General features: G+C 40.0%; 1 protein-coding gene across 2 annotated transcripts in view; it reads left to right on the plus strand.

The window, feature by feature from the left end:
* Positions 1-12500, plus strand: part of LOC138011635 (uncharacterized) — a 95814-nt gene that overhangs the window by 9772 nt on the left and 73542 nt on the right. For both annotated transcript variants that reach the window (XM_068858743.1, XM_068858742.1), the window contains 8 exons: positions 272-387; positions 1919-2037; positions 5493-5527; positions 7460-7476; positions 7760-7832; positions 8446-8811; positions 9361-9602; positions 12128-12191. In XM_068858743.1, the coding sequence (XP_068714844.1) occupies positions 272-387; positions 1919-2037; positions 5493-5527; positions 7460-7476; positions 7760-7832; positions 8446-8811; positions 9361-9602; positions 12128-12191 (1032 nt within the window). The remainder of the gene's footprint in view (positions 1-271; positions 388-1918; positions 2038-5492; positions 5528-7459; positions 7477-7759; positions 7833-8445; positions 8812-9360; positions 9603-12127; positions 12192-12500) is intronic.

Consider the following 12500-nt stretch of genomic DNA (forward strand, 5'->3'; position numbering starts at 1 on the left):
TGACACCGAAACCCCAAACTTAGCTAACTTTAGGCCTAATTTAGCCTTAGTATCTGAGTGCAATATATAGTTGATTCAATTTGGCTCTCACATTTTGAATCAGCCCCTTGTGTTGCAATGTCTCGTTAGACCATAAGACCAAAGAAGCTGGGAAGTAGTAAGAAACCGAGTCAACTTTTTAGAGCCGCGAGAACTTAAAAATTCCTAGAGAGTTTTTTTTCATAAATTTCGTTTCATTGTTGTAATTTCTTTGATTCCGTTATGTTGCCAGTTACACTCTGCAATTACACTGCAACACCAAGCCCATCGTCTACCGTGGGAAGTCCATGCACCATAGTCACCCCAAGTATCCAAACAACGACACCAACTCCAACGACGACAACTAAGGTATCACCCGTTTAAGGTGTAATCACGATCACAATTCAGTCACAGTATTAAACTGCAACTCTTGGAAACATACATTGAATACAAGCAAGAGAAAATGAGGGGACAGAGAGGGAGGCTTCCGGTCCAGCCCTTGGGATATGTCATGTCCACGAAAGTTATTTTTAGACGAGCGGAAGTCTTTGTTCTGTCTTCCGAGACGTCCGCATGCAGGCCAGCTTCGGTCTGATGTTTGCATGAATATAAATATTCATCAGCCTTCCACGTGCGCCGCCATTTTCTCTTTTCACTAAGAACCTGAGAGCGAGGCAAGACTGCATGCGCACGTCTCGGAAGACAGGCTTCCGCTCGTCTAAAAATAACTTTCGTGGACATGACATATCCCGGCCAACGCCCTGAGCCTCCCTCTCTGTCCCCTCATTTTCTCGTGATACAAGCCACTTCGTAGGTGTGGCCGTCAACGACCACTTGATTGCGAAAACTCCAATTAAAACGAACGCACACGATCACCGCACTTGACACGCGCGCGTAAACTCGTTATTGTGATAGCCGACTTCCAAGTAAAATCCCCTATGGCTTGCTAGCGATGTCTGAAACGATATTACGGTGGAACTTGATGTTATGATCTGATGCGTGGTTCACACCAGGACGCAAAAGAAAGAAAGTCTAGGTATAGGCTAACTACTCCAACAGCGAACTAATTGCGAGGAATAGAAAAAAAAGCCTGCGCTAAACAAAGAAAAGAAACATAATAAATATGCAATGGCGACTTACTTTTGTGCAGCTGTGAAGTAGCGCACATGTCGACCAAACGAATTACAGCAATATATAACAAACCTTCCAGTAACTGAAATGTAAACCCAAAAACTGAAATGCGATCGTTGCTAACTGTAACGTTACAGTTAGCAACGGTCAATTGTTACTACGCCCTTTTTTGTATTGTGACAATACAAAAATGGCGTAGTTTGAACTAACGTGCGTTATTAAAGGCGTAAAAGGATAAAAACATGAAGTAATATGAGCGTTTCGAACCAACGGTAGGGGTGTAACAACTGAAATGGTGATTATAAGCTTGTGAGCAATACTTTTCTGTGGTTCTGTTTAATGTGCTGTACAACGCCGTTCTAACATTTGAGTTTGTGGGTGAAATCCTAAATTGTGACCATTTTAATGAAAGCTACTGAGCAGTACTTTCCTGTAGTTCTGTTTATTATGTTGTACAAGGTGGTGCAAACTTTTGAGTCTGTGGGTGAAATCCTCAAGTGTGACCATTCAAATGAAAGCTACTGAGCAGTACTTTCCTACGGATCTGTTTATTTTGTCGTACAAGGTGGTTCTAACTTTTGAGTCTGTGGGTGAAATGCAAAAGTGACCATTCAAATGAAAGCTTCTGGGCAGTACTTTCCCGTTGTGCTGTTTATTATGCTCTAACTTTTCTACTGAGCCTAAATTTCCTGTGGTACTATATAGAAAACTGTGTTGTTGTTTTTGTTTTTGATAACCCCGAGAAATCTTTTGCTTCTTGGATATTAAGCCTCCAGATGTTGATGGACCTGATCCAATTGTGATCGCCCTTTTGGCCTTATTAGTTGTATGCCTCATCATTGGAGCTCCAGTGATTTGCTTTTGTTTCTATACCAGAGGGCGTAATTGGTAAGTCTCTTTACTTGTAAAGCATGGCTTATATAGACATAAACTTCGACATTATAGGGTTGTATGTAAAACTTTCGTTAACGCTTTTCTTTCCATATTTTGTATTCCTATTGGAGCGAACTTTTCAACATTGTTATCAATCAATCGATCATGTAGGTGTATGCGCAATGTTCCAGGATTGTGAGCAACTGTAAATTAAATCGAATTTTACACTCAGATAAAGCAATCACGGCTAAATTAGAGCGGCTTTCAATTGAGTGTCGTAAAACCAAAACCAAAGTAATTACTTTGGCCAATGAAAAACGACGGAGACAACCCAGTAAACCAATCAAAACTCCAAGTAATTACACGTAGCCGACACAAAGCGCGGGAAAATGTGTACGCGCAAGCCACGATTGCTTTTGGTTTCACTTCTGATTGGTTGAAAAAATGGCGCGAGAACTTTCAACCAATCACTGAGTGAAGTAAACGCAAAACCAAAGCAATTCGCTAATTACTTTCGACACTGAATTGAAAACCGCTCTAAGCATGCATACTGACAAAAAAATAATGCATTTTGGGTCCTAAGAAACGGAGACTTTTTCGCTGTATTTATTGATAGAAAATGAAGCGGTAAAATCTAAACGACAACGCGGCTGATTTATTGAGTAATATTAAATTAACAAAATACACTTTGTCATACAAGAACCGCCGACGAGTTTCAAGAATTAAAAAGTTTAAGGTGGCTTAAACTGGTTTCAATAATCTGGAGGGAATGTCTTATTAGAAACTCCACATGAGTGAATGAAATACCAATAATTAACAAGATGCACAAATTAATGTGACCTAATAAATTATCATGGCAACAAAAGAGCCATCTAAAACGCCTTATATTTTGTGTTTAAGCGCTTATATCTCAAAAACGAAGTCGGTGTCCGCCATTTTTTATCGCTTAAAAGAGATTTGCAGGCTAAGTGAAACTCTCTGCAAAGTTTCAAAAAGTACTCTGAAACGGATTCAGATCCACCTTAAGGTAATTCTCTTGAAAATGACATACTAACCAGATTTCTGTCAAACTTGGCGCAATTGATATTCATGCACAGGACATTAAAAAAATGCAGTAAAAAGATGGGGTCACCGTGCTTGTTTTCGCGCTGCATAGCTTGATTCTAAGTGTTTTTTTTACCAAATTACGCCAGAAGCGTTCGACACTTGATCAACCCCGAAAAATTGCAGTTATCTAGCAAAAGCTATTGAATATTACTGAAAATTTGAGCCTACTTCTTTGTCCGGCCCAAAGTCTTTCAGTAAAGTGATTTCAAATTGCTCGATCTTGCAAAAAAAAGTAAGCAAATTGGACCGCTACATCATCACCTCACACTTTCACGTCATTTATATATAAATAACACCAACTTCTACTAACCAACTTTTTTACTTCATAAAATATGTCTTCCGTGTACCTATTACAAGTACATAACACCACTAAAAGGAGGGGGTCACCGTGCTAGTTCAGGAGAAATAGCTATTCCTTGACAGACTAAGCTTGGCGTCAGTGAAAATTCGCCATTTTATCAATGTGCGCGAGCTTATGCGCGCGCCAATGACGCAAGAAATTATGCCCAATAGGGTTGCGCAATGCGAAACCAGGGAATCACCTTAAATTTTCCAATTAACCAGTATCAAAAATACCATAACAATCTTTGTTTGTCCCCAAAATTTTGCATTAACATTGATTCCAGTTTTTTCTTGTGACCATTGTAAGTCCCAAGAGAACATAAAAACAATGCTTATGCAAATTTGGAAGGGACAAACAAAGAGTATTTTGATACTGGTTTATTGTGAACGTGCCTATGAATCTGCTCCAGAGAACTTTTTTTAACTTTTCAGGGAATTTTATCTCAGCGTGCAAATCTCTCTCTAGCAATAAAAAGTGGGGGTCACCTGGTTCGTTTTTGAGATATACGTGTTAAAGTAAAAAATAAGTTGTTTTTAAATGACTCTTTTGTTGCCACGACAACCTATTAGATCACATTAATGAGTGCATCTTTTTAAGCAATGGGCCTTTTTCGCGCGGTGGCCATATTGACTATAGACATTAGATTTCATACCCTGAGCCTCGAGTTGAAATGTTTGGGAACGAGTTTCGATTCCCAAAAACAAAAGGTTTCAATCCCTCGGGACTCAACATGGCTACTGTTTGGTTAAGGCCTATTAATGTTGTTTGATATAGTGCCACATAATTGCCGTTAAGCAAAGTAGTTGGTTAGATTCAATCCTTCCCAATAGTACAGTTTGAGCCTCCTTAAATAAAGGCAAAAATATTAATTATCGGAAAGCATATAAAGAGCACCTTAGGTGGCTGCTATAAGGGTGTTTTCACATGACGTCAGGGCGGCCATGTTGGCGTTCCAAAACAAAGGAATGGCGGCCATGATGGTGTACCAAACTAATCCTCTGGGATTTGAACTCTATTCTTATGCAAATAGTTTCTTTTGTTTCAGTAATCCAATATAGCTGCTAGTCACTTGAGTGAAAACGCTCCACAGGGTTCTAGGACGACGACGACGGCTACGAGAACGTCACAAAGCAATGGGCTCAATGAATAAAAACAAAGGCTCTGCGCGCCCTGCGCGTGCGTTTTGCATTTTGGTACATTTCTTTGCCGTCCTCGTCCTGACAACGACGTGAATTGACCAGATTTGAAGTTGTGTAGAGGACGAGAGAACCTGACGCAAATTTTTTTTAAATTTCTTCCCAAACAACCACACCGTTCATACCAGTTTTATTCCTGCAATGTTGATACACACTTTCCATTTCGAGCGACGTGGGGATATAACGAAATTATTGCAGTAACGGGAAATAATATTTTTAGACTACGTTCTCGTTGGCGTCGTCGTCGTCGACGTTGTGTAAGTTCCCTATTGTCCTACAAGTAAACACTGCCAGATGTAATAAGCGGGGAAGGGATTTTGACGAGGAAGGTAAACTGGAGTACCGGGAGGAAAATCCTTTAGTCAGGTTAAGTTTGACCGAAACTCAGTCGCTATATATATAGTTGTACCGATGCCTGCAGAAGGTATTTGTTATCCTCTGGGTGGGTGCGTGGTAACCGCCAATCTCCGACGAAATTCGGGTTTACCGTTGCTGCTGTCAGAATTTCATACAATTAAAGAGTCTCCTTTTCAAAGGAATGCGAGCGAAATGCATTATCAGTCAAATCCACAATGTTGGAATCCACGAAAAAAGTTTGGCCCTCGGTCATGAAGCACGGACCTCGCTGCGCTCGGTCCGCACGCCATGACCGAGGGCTTAATATTTTCCGGTGTTTGGCCCTCCCACTCAGTCAATAAGTACATATTATTTCCCATGTGCAAAAGAACTGTAAATATATAGCTTTGGAACACCACTTTCAAAGATATTCGTAGGAAAGTAATCGCTACTTGACTTAATTAAAAACGATTTGTTTTTTTCAAAAGGAACCTTCATCGAAGCGAAGGCGGAAATTTTGCAGGTATCCACTATTATTAAATTCTCAACCTCGGATAATGCAATTTTAGCTTTTTCATTGGTTCACTGGATCTCGGTTATCAGCCATTTTACCTGCGTTTGACCTTATATGGAAATGAATGTTGCAAATGTCAAGGCAGTGCAGTTCATATTTTGTACTTTAACCAGTAGCTCGCCCATACTCGCGATTCAACTTAAACTGAATATCACCTCAAAAAACACGTTCCGCTCAGCAGTACTCTGCACTTTTCTAACACTAAGCCTTTGGTTGGCTAAACTCATTGTTTTAGAGGCTCCTAAAATTGGACTAAACTGGTTGTAATTTGATCTACCACCGCGCAAGGGGAACGAATGGGTTTACTACCGGGTTGACATCCCAGAGTGCTTTGCATTTAAGTTAAATTTGAAAACAGCGGTGCAAGGTAATTTGTGACGTCAACCCAGTATCGCACCCATTCTCCATAAGAATAAAAAGGCGAGTTTTCAATAAAAAGGTTCTAAAAAATAGGTACTCATTGCGTACGTGTGGTAGTGCAGTAACTTGACACAGTGCCTTATTCCATAACTGTCAACTGAACTGCGTTTTGTTTTCCAGGACGTAATACGTAAAATACTAAACCCAGAAAAATTGAAGGAAATGAAAGGGAATCGAGAAACATTGGTTTCGAGGCTAACATGAGCAGCACGTTTAAGCGTGTACTCTAAATATTAGTTCCGTAATTTATGCACGCGATGAAGACCTACAAATCACTCACTCACTCACTCACTCACTCACTCACTCACTCACTCACTCACTCACTAGTTATTCTAGTAGATATCATCACCTTTATTGTAACGAGACCGATACCTCCCTTTGGAGAGTAAGGCGCAATAAAGATTTACTGTTTACTGTTTACTGTTTTACTCACTCACTCACTCACTCACTCACTCACTCACTCACTCACTCACTCACTCACTCACTCACTCACTCAGACAGCCTCGATGACAAAATGGTAGTGCACTTATACTAAGTGCACCACCACAAAAACAGCACAATAGGGAGCTTACGAAACGAAGACGACGACGGCTACGAGGACTTCATTTAAAAATACGAGTTCGCGTTATTTATATCACTACAAAACTATTTCATGTCGTTTCGCGTTAAAAATGTGTAGTAACTGTTGAGGAATTAAACTGGTATGAGTGGGTTGGAAGCCTAGAGAGAGAACTGAAAATTCATCGTCATGTGCCAACGTCCTCCACAGAACCTTGAATTTGGTCATTTCACGTCGTCATTTAGGAGATGACGGCAAAGAAATGTACCAAAGTCTAAAACGCACGTGCAGAGCGTGCAGAGCCATTGTTTTTGCTCACTAAACCTATTGTTTTGTAGCGTCGTCGTTGCCGTCGGCGTCGTCGTTTCGTAAGCTCCCTAATATATTTGAGACGACTTCGGAGAATAAATGAAGTGGAAAGGTTTGTTGAGGTGATAAGCACTTAATTAACGTTAACCGAGAAATTACTTTCAAACAACCTAAATCAAACCTTCGTGACAAAACAAATATGTCTATTGAACATTTAGGCTGAACAGTCTTCAAAAACCCCAATTGCAATCCATTTTAATCTTATTCAATTTTGCCCATCCCCTGTTGTATTTGATGTTTTCATCAAACCTTCTGTCATGATTGTTTTAAGTAGTTATTTTTGAGTTTCTCTTAAATTGTTTGCCAGTTCACAGTCTCTGAATTTGGCTAAATTTCGTGACGCATTACCTTTAAAACCAATTCACGGGCATTTTGAAATTACATATCTTGCGTTCCATTTCTCACACTGTAATTTTTGTTTTTAAAATCTGGTATTTCAGGATTGGTGATTTTTTCATTTTTCTCATGACTCGTGAATTTCTGGGTCGTAATGACAAAGGAATATGTATTTATTAATTTTTTTCTCTTTGCAGACAACTCTGCTCCACAGGTAAGCATAAAACGAAAAAAATGTAAAAGGCTCGTCTAATTTTGACCATTACCAAAACATTACTAGTGCTTATTAATTCCATGACAGAAAATATATTTTTATGTGCTTTTTTTCTTTTGATTTGCAAATCGTTATCAAATAACCCTTTATGGTACACGCTTTGTTTCCACAGTAACTAAATTAACTCTACAGATGATACAGTTCGGGATTAATTACATCATCTTAAACTTAACTTTACAGTTCAAATAACCTCTATTTGCGTCTTTTTGTTGTTGTTCAATAGACTTACAGAATACAAGAAGAGCCATATTACGTTGAACTGCCAGATATTGAACCTGCTAACATGCGCAGTCCAGGTAAGGTTTATACAGGTGCGTGTTTTTTTTTTTATTACCGTGAAAAAAAAAAGAAAGTTATTGGTTTTAAACGCAGGAAACGGAGCGTGCGCCATGCGCTCAAGCTACGACTTTATTGGCCGATGATATTGCACGAGATACGATATATTTTTTCGTTTTTCGTGCTTTTTCAGCGCCACGTCGTACGCGCAAGCGCATCTCATTTTTGATACGTCATATGCGCAAACGACGATCTCGCACTACGTGATTGTTTGTATGGAGTCAGCTAATTTTTGGCATAGGAATCAGTCCAGTAAAGAGCAAAGTATTTCACTTCTGCCACGTGAGTCATAGTACTCGGCATCTAAGAAGTGCATGCTCGTATCTTCAAACTTCGGTCCTATAACATTGTTTCTTTGTATACCCTTTTCCTTTGCTTCCAAAGCGATTGTCGAACGCACTTCAATATAATTTGAGATTACTACTAGTTTTAAGATTGGATACTGCCAACACCGCTATTACTACTCCGCCCTGGCTAGAACCTAAGTGAGAGGTCCCAGGAATGAGGTTGGCCATCCTTGATTTGTGATAACTGCACTTCTTTCTAATGCGGTTTTTTTTGCTGGTTGGTTAGGAATGGCGACATTAATTACTACGGAGGAAAAGCAGCCAGCCGAAGATACCGTGATTTTGAACCCCTATGTCAGAGGAGCATCATACACAAGAGCTAGAAGATCTATGCCTGAACCTTTGCCGCTAAGACCGATTCATGAAGAAAATGCGGTGATGGAGGAGGTTGCTGGTGATGTTACTCCAAAGGATGAACAGAATGGGCAAGATACGTCCGTAGTTTTGAAAAATCCTCAGGTTCGTGGGACTTTGGATAGGTCGTCGCCTTTATCACGACGCAACCATGAGGATTTGCCGAAAGAGCGCGGAGAAGAAGAAAAAGACGAAGTGAAGCCAGAACTTGGTCATCATTCTCGGAAAACAGACGACGGTAGAGATTTACGAAATAAATAGAATTTGATTACAACCAAACTACTCCGTATAATCCGCACACCAGACTGACAAAGTTCTTGGGGACCAGGTTGTATCGCTAAGTGCGACAAAATACAAGCAAGAAAACCAAAAGCAGTTTCGGTTTTAACTCTGACTGGTTAAGAATGTCTTTGGAAAGTTTTGTCGTAGAGAGACAGCATGGCCGATTGGTCAGGACGCTTGCCTTGAGATCCAGAGATCCCGTTTCGTTTTCAAGACACCCTTTGCCCACTAGCTGGTTCAACTTCTAAGCAGTTGCACTTGTAAATAGCTAGCTGGTTTATCAGGCCAATTGGGAGTCCCAGAGTTGCTGTTATTTTGTGATATGTTTACTTGGCCCTGAAATAGCTCCAACGGGGAGTGGTCAATTAAGAGTGTATGTTTGCATGATCAGCATCATTTTGTACATGATACTCCCGTCTTTAAATTTGTCGCTTTCCTTCTTAAAGCACCGCTTTATTGAAGCAAACAACAAAGTAATTCTGGTTTTTGTTATCTTCTTTTAAAGGCAATGAACATAATCTTGATTACCAACGCCTTGTGGATGGAACAAGAACACAGAGCTTGTTCATCTGCCCGTGCTGTGACAAGGATCTAGATTACCAGACACTGTTAGACCACTGTTCACTTGAAAGAAAAGAGCAACAATCACAGAAAAGGGAGTCTTTTTACGAGAGTTTATCACCTGAGAAAGGAAAGCGAGAATCTATTTATGCGATACCGTTGCGATCTGGTGAATCTTTCAGCGAGGTAAGACCATAATAATTGAGAATCATTTTAAAATTGTTCTTTGCTGCCGTTATATTTACTTGAGCTCTCTCTGAAAATTCTGCAAGTATCAATCATAGATAATCCGTTCTTGGCAGGCGCATATTTAAGCACTTAAGAAACATTGCTACTTGTTACAAGGCTTGCCTTACAAACTAATAATTGACTAATAATTGACTAATATTTGACCAGGAGCCCGTTTCTCGAAAGTCCCGAAAACTTTTCGGGCCCGAAAAGCCATTTGTGAAACTGCTATCCACTTGTCTTGGAAAGCTGATCTTTTAACACGTTTTCAAGGTAACAAAAAGAAAAATGACTGTGAAGTTTGACGACTTAAATCCTCTCTGTTCTTGAGATACAAAGGAAATTGTCACACCCCAAAAATGGCCCGTAAAGTTTCGGGACTTTCGAGAAACGGGCCCCAGATCATCAAAACGATCCTGCCGCCAAACAGATAGACAGGCTTTAATGCAGGTCGTTATACGTTCTTCGAAAAGATTTTTTCCCAGAGGACTGTTGTCAATTCATCAATACTTTAAGATTATTTCATGCTGTAAAACTGTGAGATAAAGCGCCCGAACATAGCTGACAAATGGCTGAATATTTAACAATTATCTTGCAAAATCGCGCGGAATATCGCCTGATACTTAGCTGACGAGGCGTAGGCCGAGATGGCTAAAATCAGCAACAGCAAAAGCACTAATGTTAAACAATTATTCCCTGAGCGCGCGTTGGATATGAGATTGCAAAAAGCCAACAAGGCGCGTAGCGCCGAGTTGGCTATAACCAAGGCCAGTCTCATATCTAGCAAGCGCGAATGGAATAACTGTTTTATTACATTCCTTGAACTGCAAAAGTCTGGAGGTACGAAATACGAGCGAAAAAACCGAGAAAATCCGAGCAAAATCGAAAAAAGGTGATGAAGATGCGATGTTGTGTAATACCTGGTGGTTAGACAGATGCAGGCTCATCACGAAAACATTTCTTGCCTTTCGCGTACTTCTAAACGTCGGAATTGATCCAAACTTTCCACAAAACGTTTTTTTGGTTTTTGCTTTATTCAGAGAGAAATTTCGGTTTCCGGCAAAAAAAAAATTAATCTTAGCAACCCTTACTGCAATCAATTGCCATTTAAGGTCAAACTAAGGTATATGAGCTGATAACCGAGATTGAGTGAACCAGTCAGAGCTCGAGAAATGCATTAACCGAGGTTGAAAATTTAATAAAATTTGTTAATGTATCATGATATGTATCATAATGTGTACGTTCTACGAATTTTAATGGCCAAGTTCCCACGACTTTTTTGTAATCTAGTGGTGGAGCATTTTCGTGCTTGTAATCGGATGGTCATCCAGGATGGTCATTGGTTCCTCTTCTGTTTAGAAAGCACTCGGATTTTTTCCCGAGTATATCCGAGTGACAATGTATACATAAATCGCCTTTGAGCTTTGATAGAGCGACTTTCAAAATGCAAAACATTTACAGTGTAATTGGCGTATCGAACAAAAACAAACGAGCGCGAATTTTCATTGGCTTAGCGGACACCGATCCAAACAACGTCGTCTCTTCAGGGAACTTTCTGGAAAGTTTCGCTTTGACGTCATTTGAAATGCAGTAATGTGATTGGGCGATCGAACTGTTTACTTCCTTGGCGGGAATAAGGAGAAGTTTTGTTTTAATCTTGCCAACCATTGATCCGTGAAACAAAGTGCGAACACTTAAATATTTAAGGTCATACGAAAGTCGCTCTGTGGCATCGAAAGGCAGTCATCAGGGAGCTTACGGCATGCAACGTTTTGGATCCACGGACGGCAACCGGAAATAAGCCATTCAGTCAGTTTTTTTACCTTGCCTTGACAGTACTTTTTCTATATTGTGAAGTGTCTCTTCACTATTAGAGATGATTAATTATGGCAATAGGACTGAGTGGAGTCCAATTCGGTCTGTCATCATACGAGTGATTAAATTTGTTTAATCACGAGTCAATCATAATCATTACAATATCCGTTCCGAGAAACCAAAAGCATTTCTTTTTCACTCTGTGATGTTACAAATTCGTCCATTTTGGACAATCCCCAGTTTGGTAGGGTAGGTAGTTGTTGCTATGGTTATTGTGATAAATTCTGTGATTGGTGGATTAAGGTGAGTACGCTTAATATGATTGGCAGATGTAAATGTCCGATTACAGGTGTTCGATTACAGCCAACTGTCCGATTACAACCCTACACAATAATCAGTGAAAAACAGTTCATGCACCAATAAAATTTGCGAAAATTGTAATGGTTATGACCACCTGGCATGCAAATGTTCACTTCTGGCTAGCTTTTCATCCGTTGCTCAAAAAAGTTGTGTGTTTAAACTCCCTATTAGCGTTGAGTGCATCGAGGGAGCCGCTTCGATGGGATGACTGAAACGGGATCAGCATGATGTTGTACTCTTTGTGATTTAGAGAAACTAACAACAGCGTAGCTCACTCAGAGACTAACTGCTACATACTTTTACTCCAGAACGAAGGTACTGACAACATAGAACAATGCCCGGAGTATCAGACTCTTGAACCAAATGAAACAGGTGCGTTTTAAGCGGATGCTATTTTTGTCAATCCATTTAGCGATTACAAGGCTATATTCTTCTCTTGGGCTCTATAGTTGGGGTGGGGTGCTCAAACGGCTGGTTAATTGAAACAACTGAAATGTGAAACAATGTTATATGAATTGAGAAGTAAGTTGATCAGTCTTACGAAGCTCATGTTTCCTCTGACTGTGAAAGCGTACTAGGTGCATGAATTACAAGGTTAGTTTCTGTAGGAATGGTGGTGTTGTGTCGGTGGAGATTGAAACACGAAATCTCAGTGGTTTTATAAAACGAGTTTAAAAAGAT

This window comes from Montipora foliosa, chromosome 7, assembly GCF_036669935.1.
Source record: "Montipora foliosa isolate CH-2021 chromosome 7, ASM3666993v2, whole genome shotgun sequence".
NCBI classification, from domain to species: Eukaryota; Metazoa; Cnidaria; class Anthozoa; order Scleractinia; family Acroporidae; genus Montipora; species Montipora foliosa.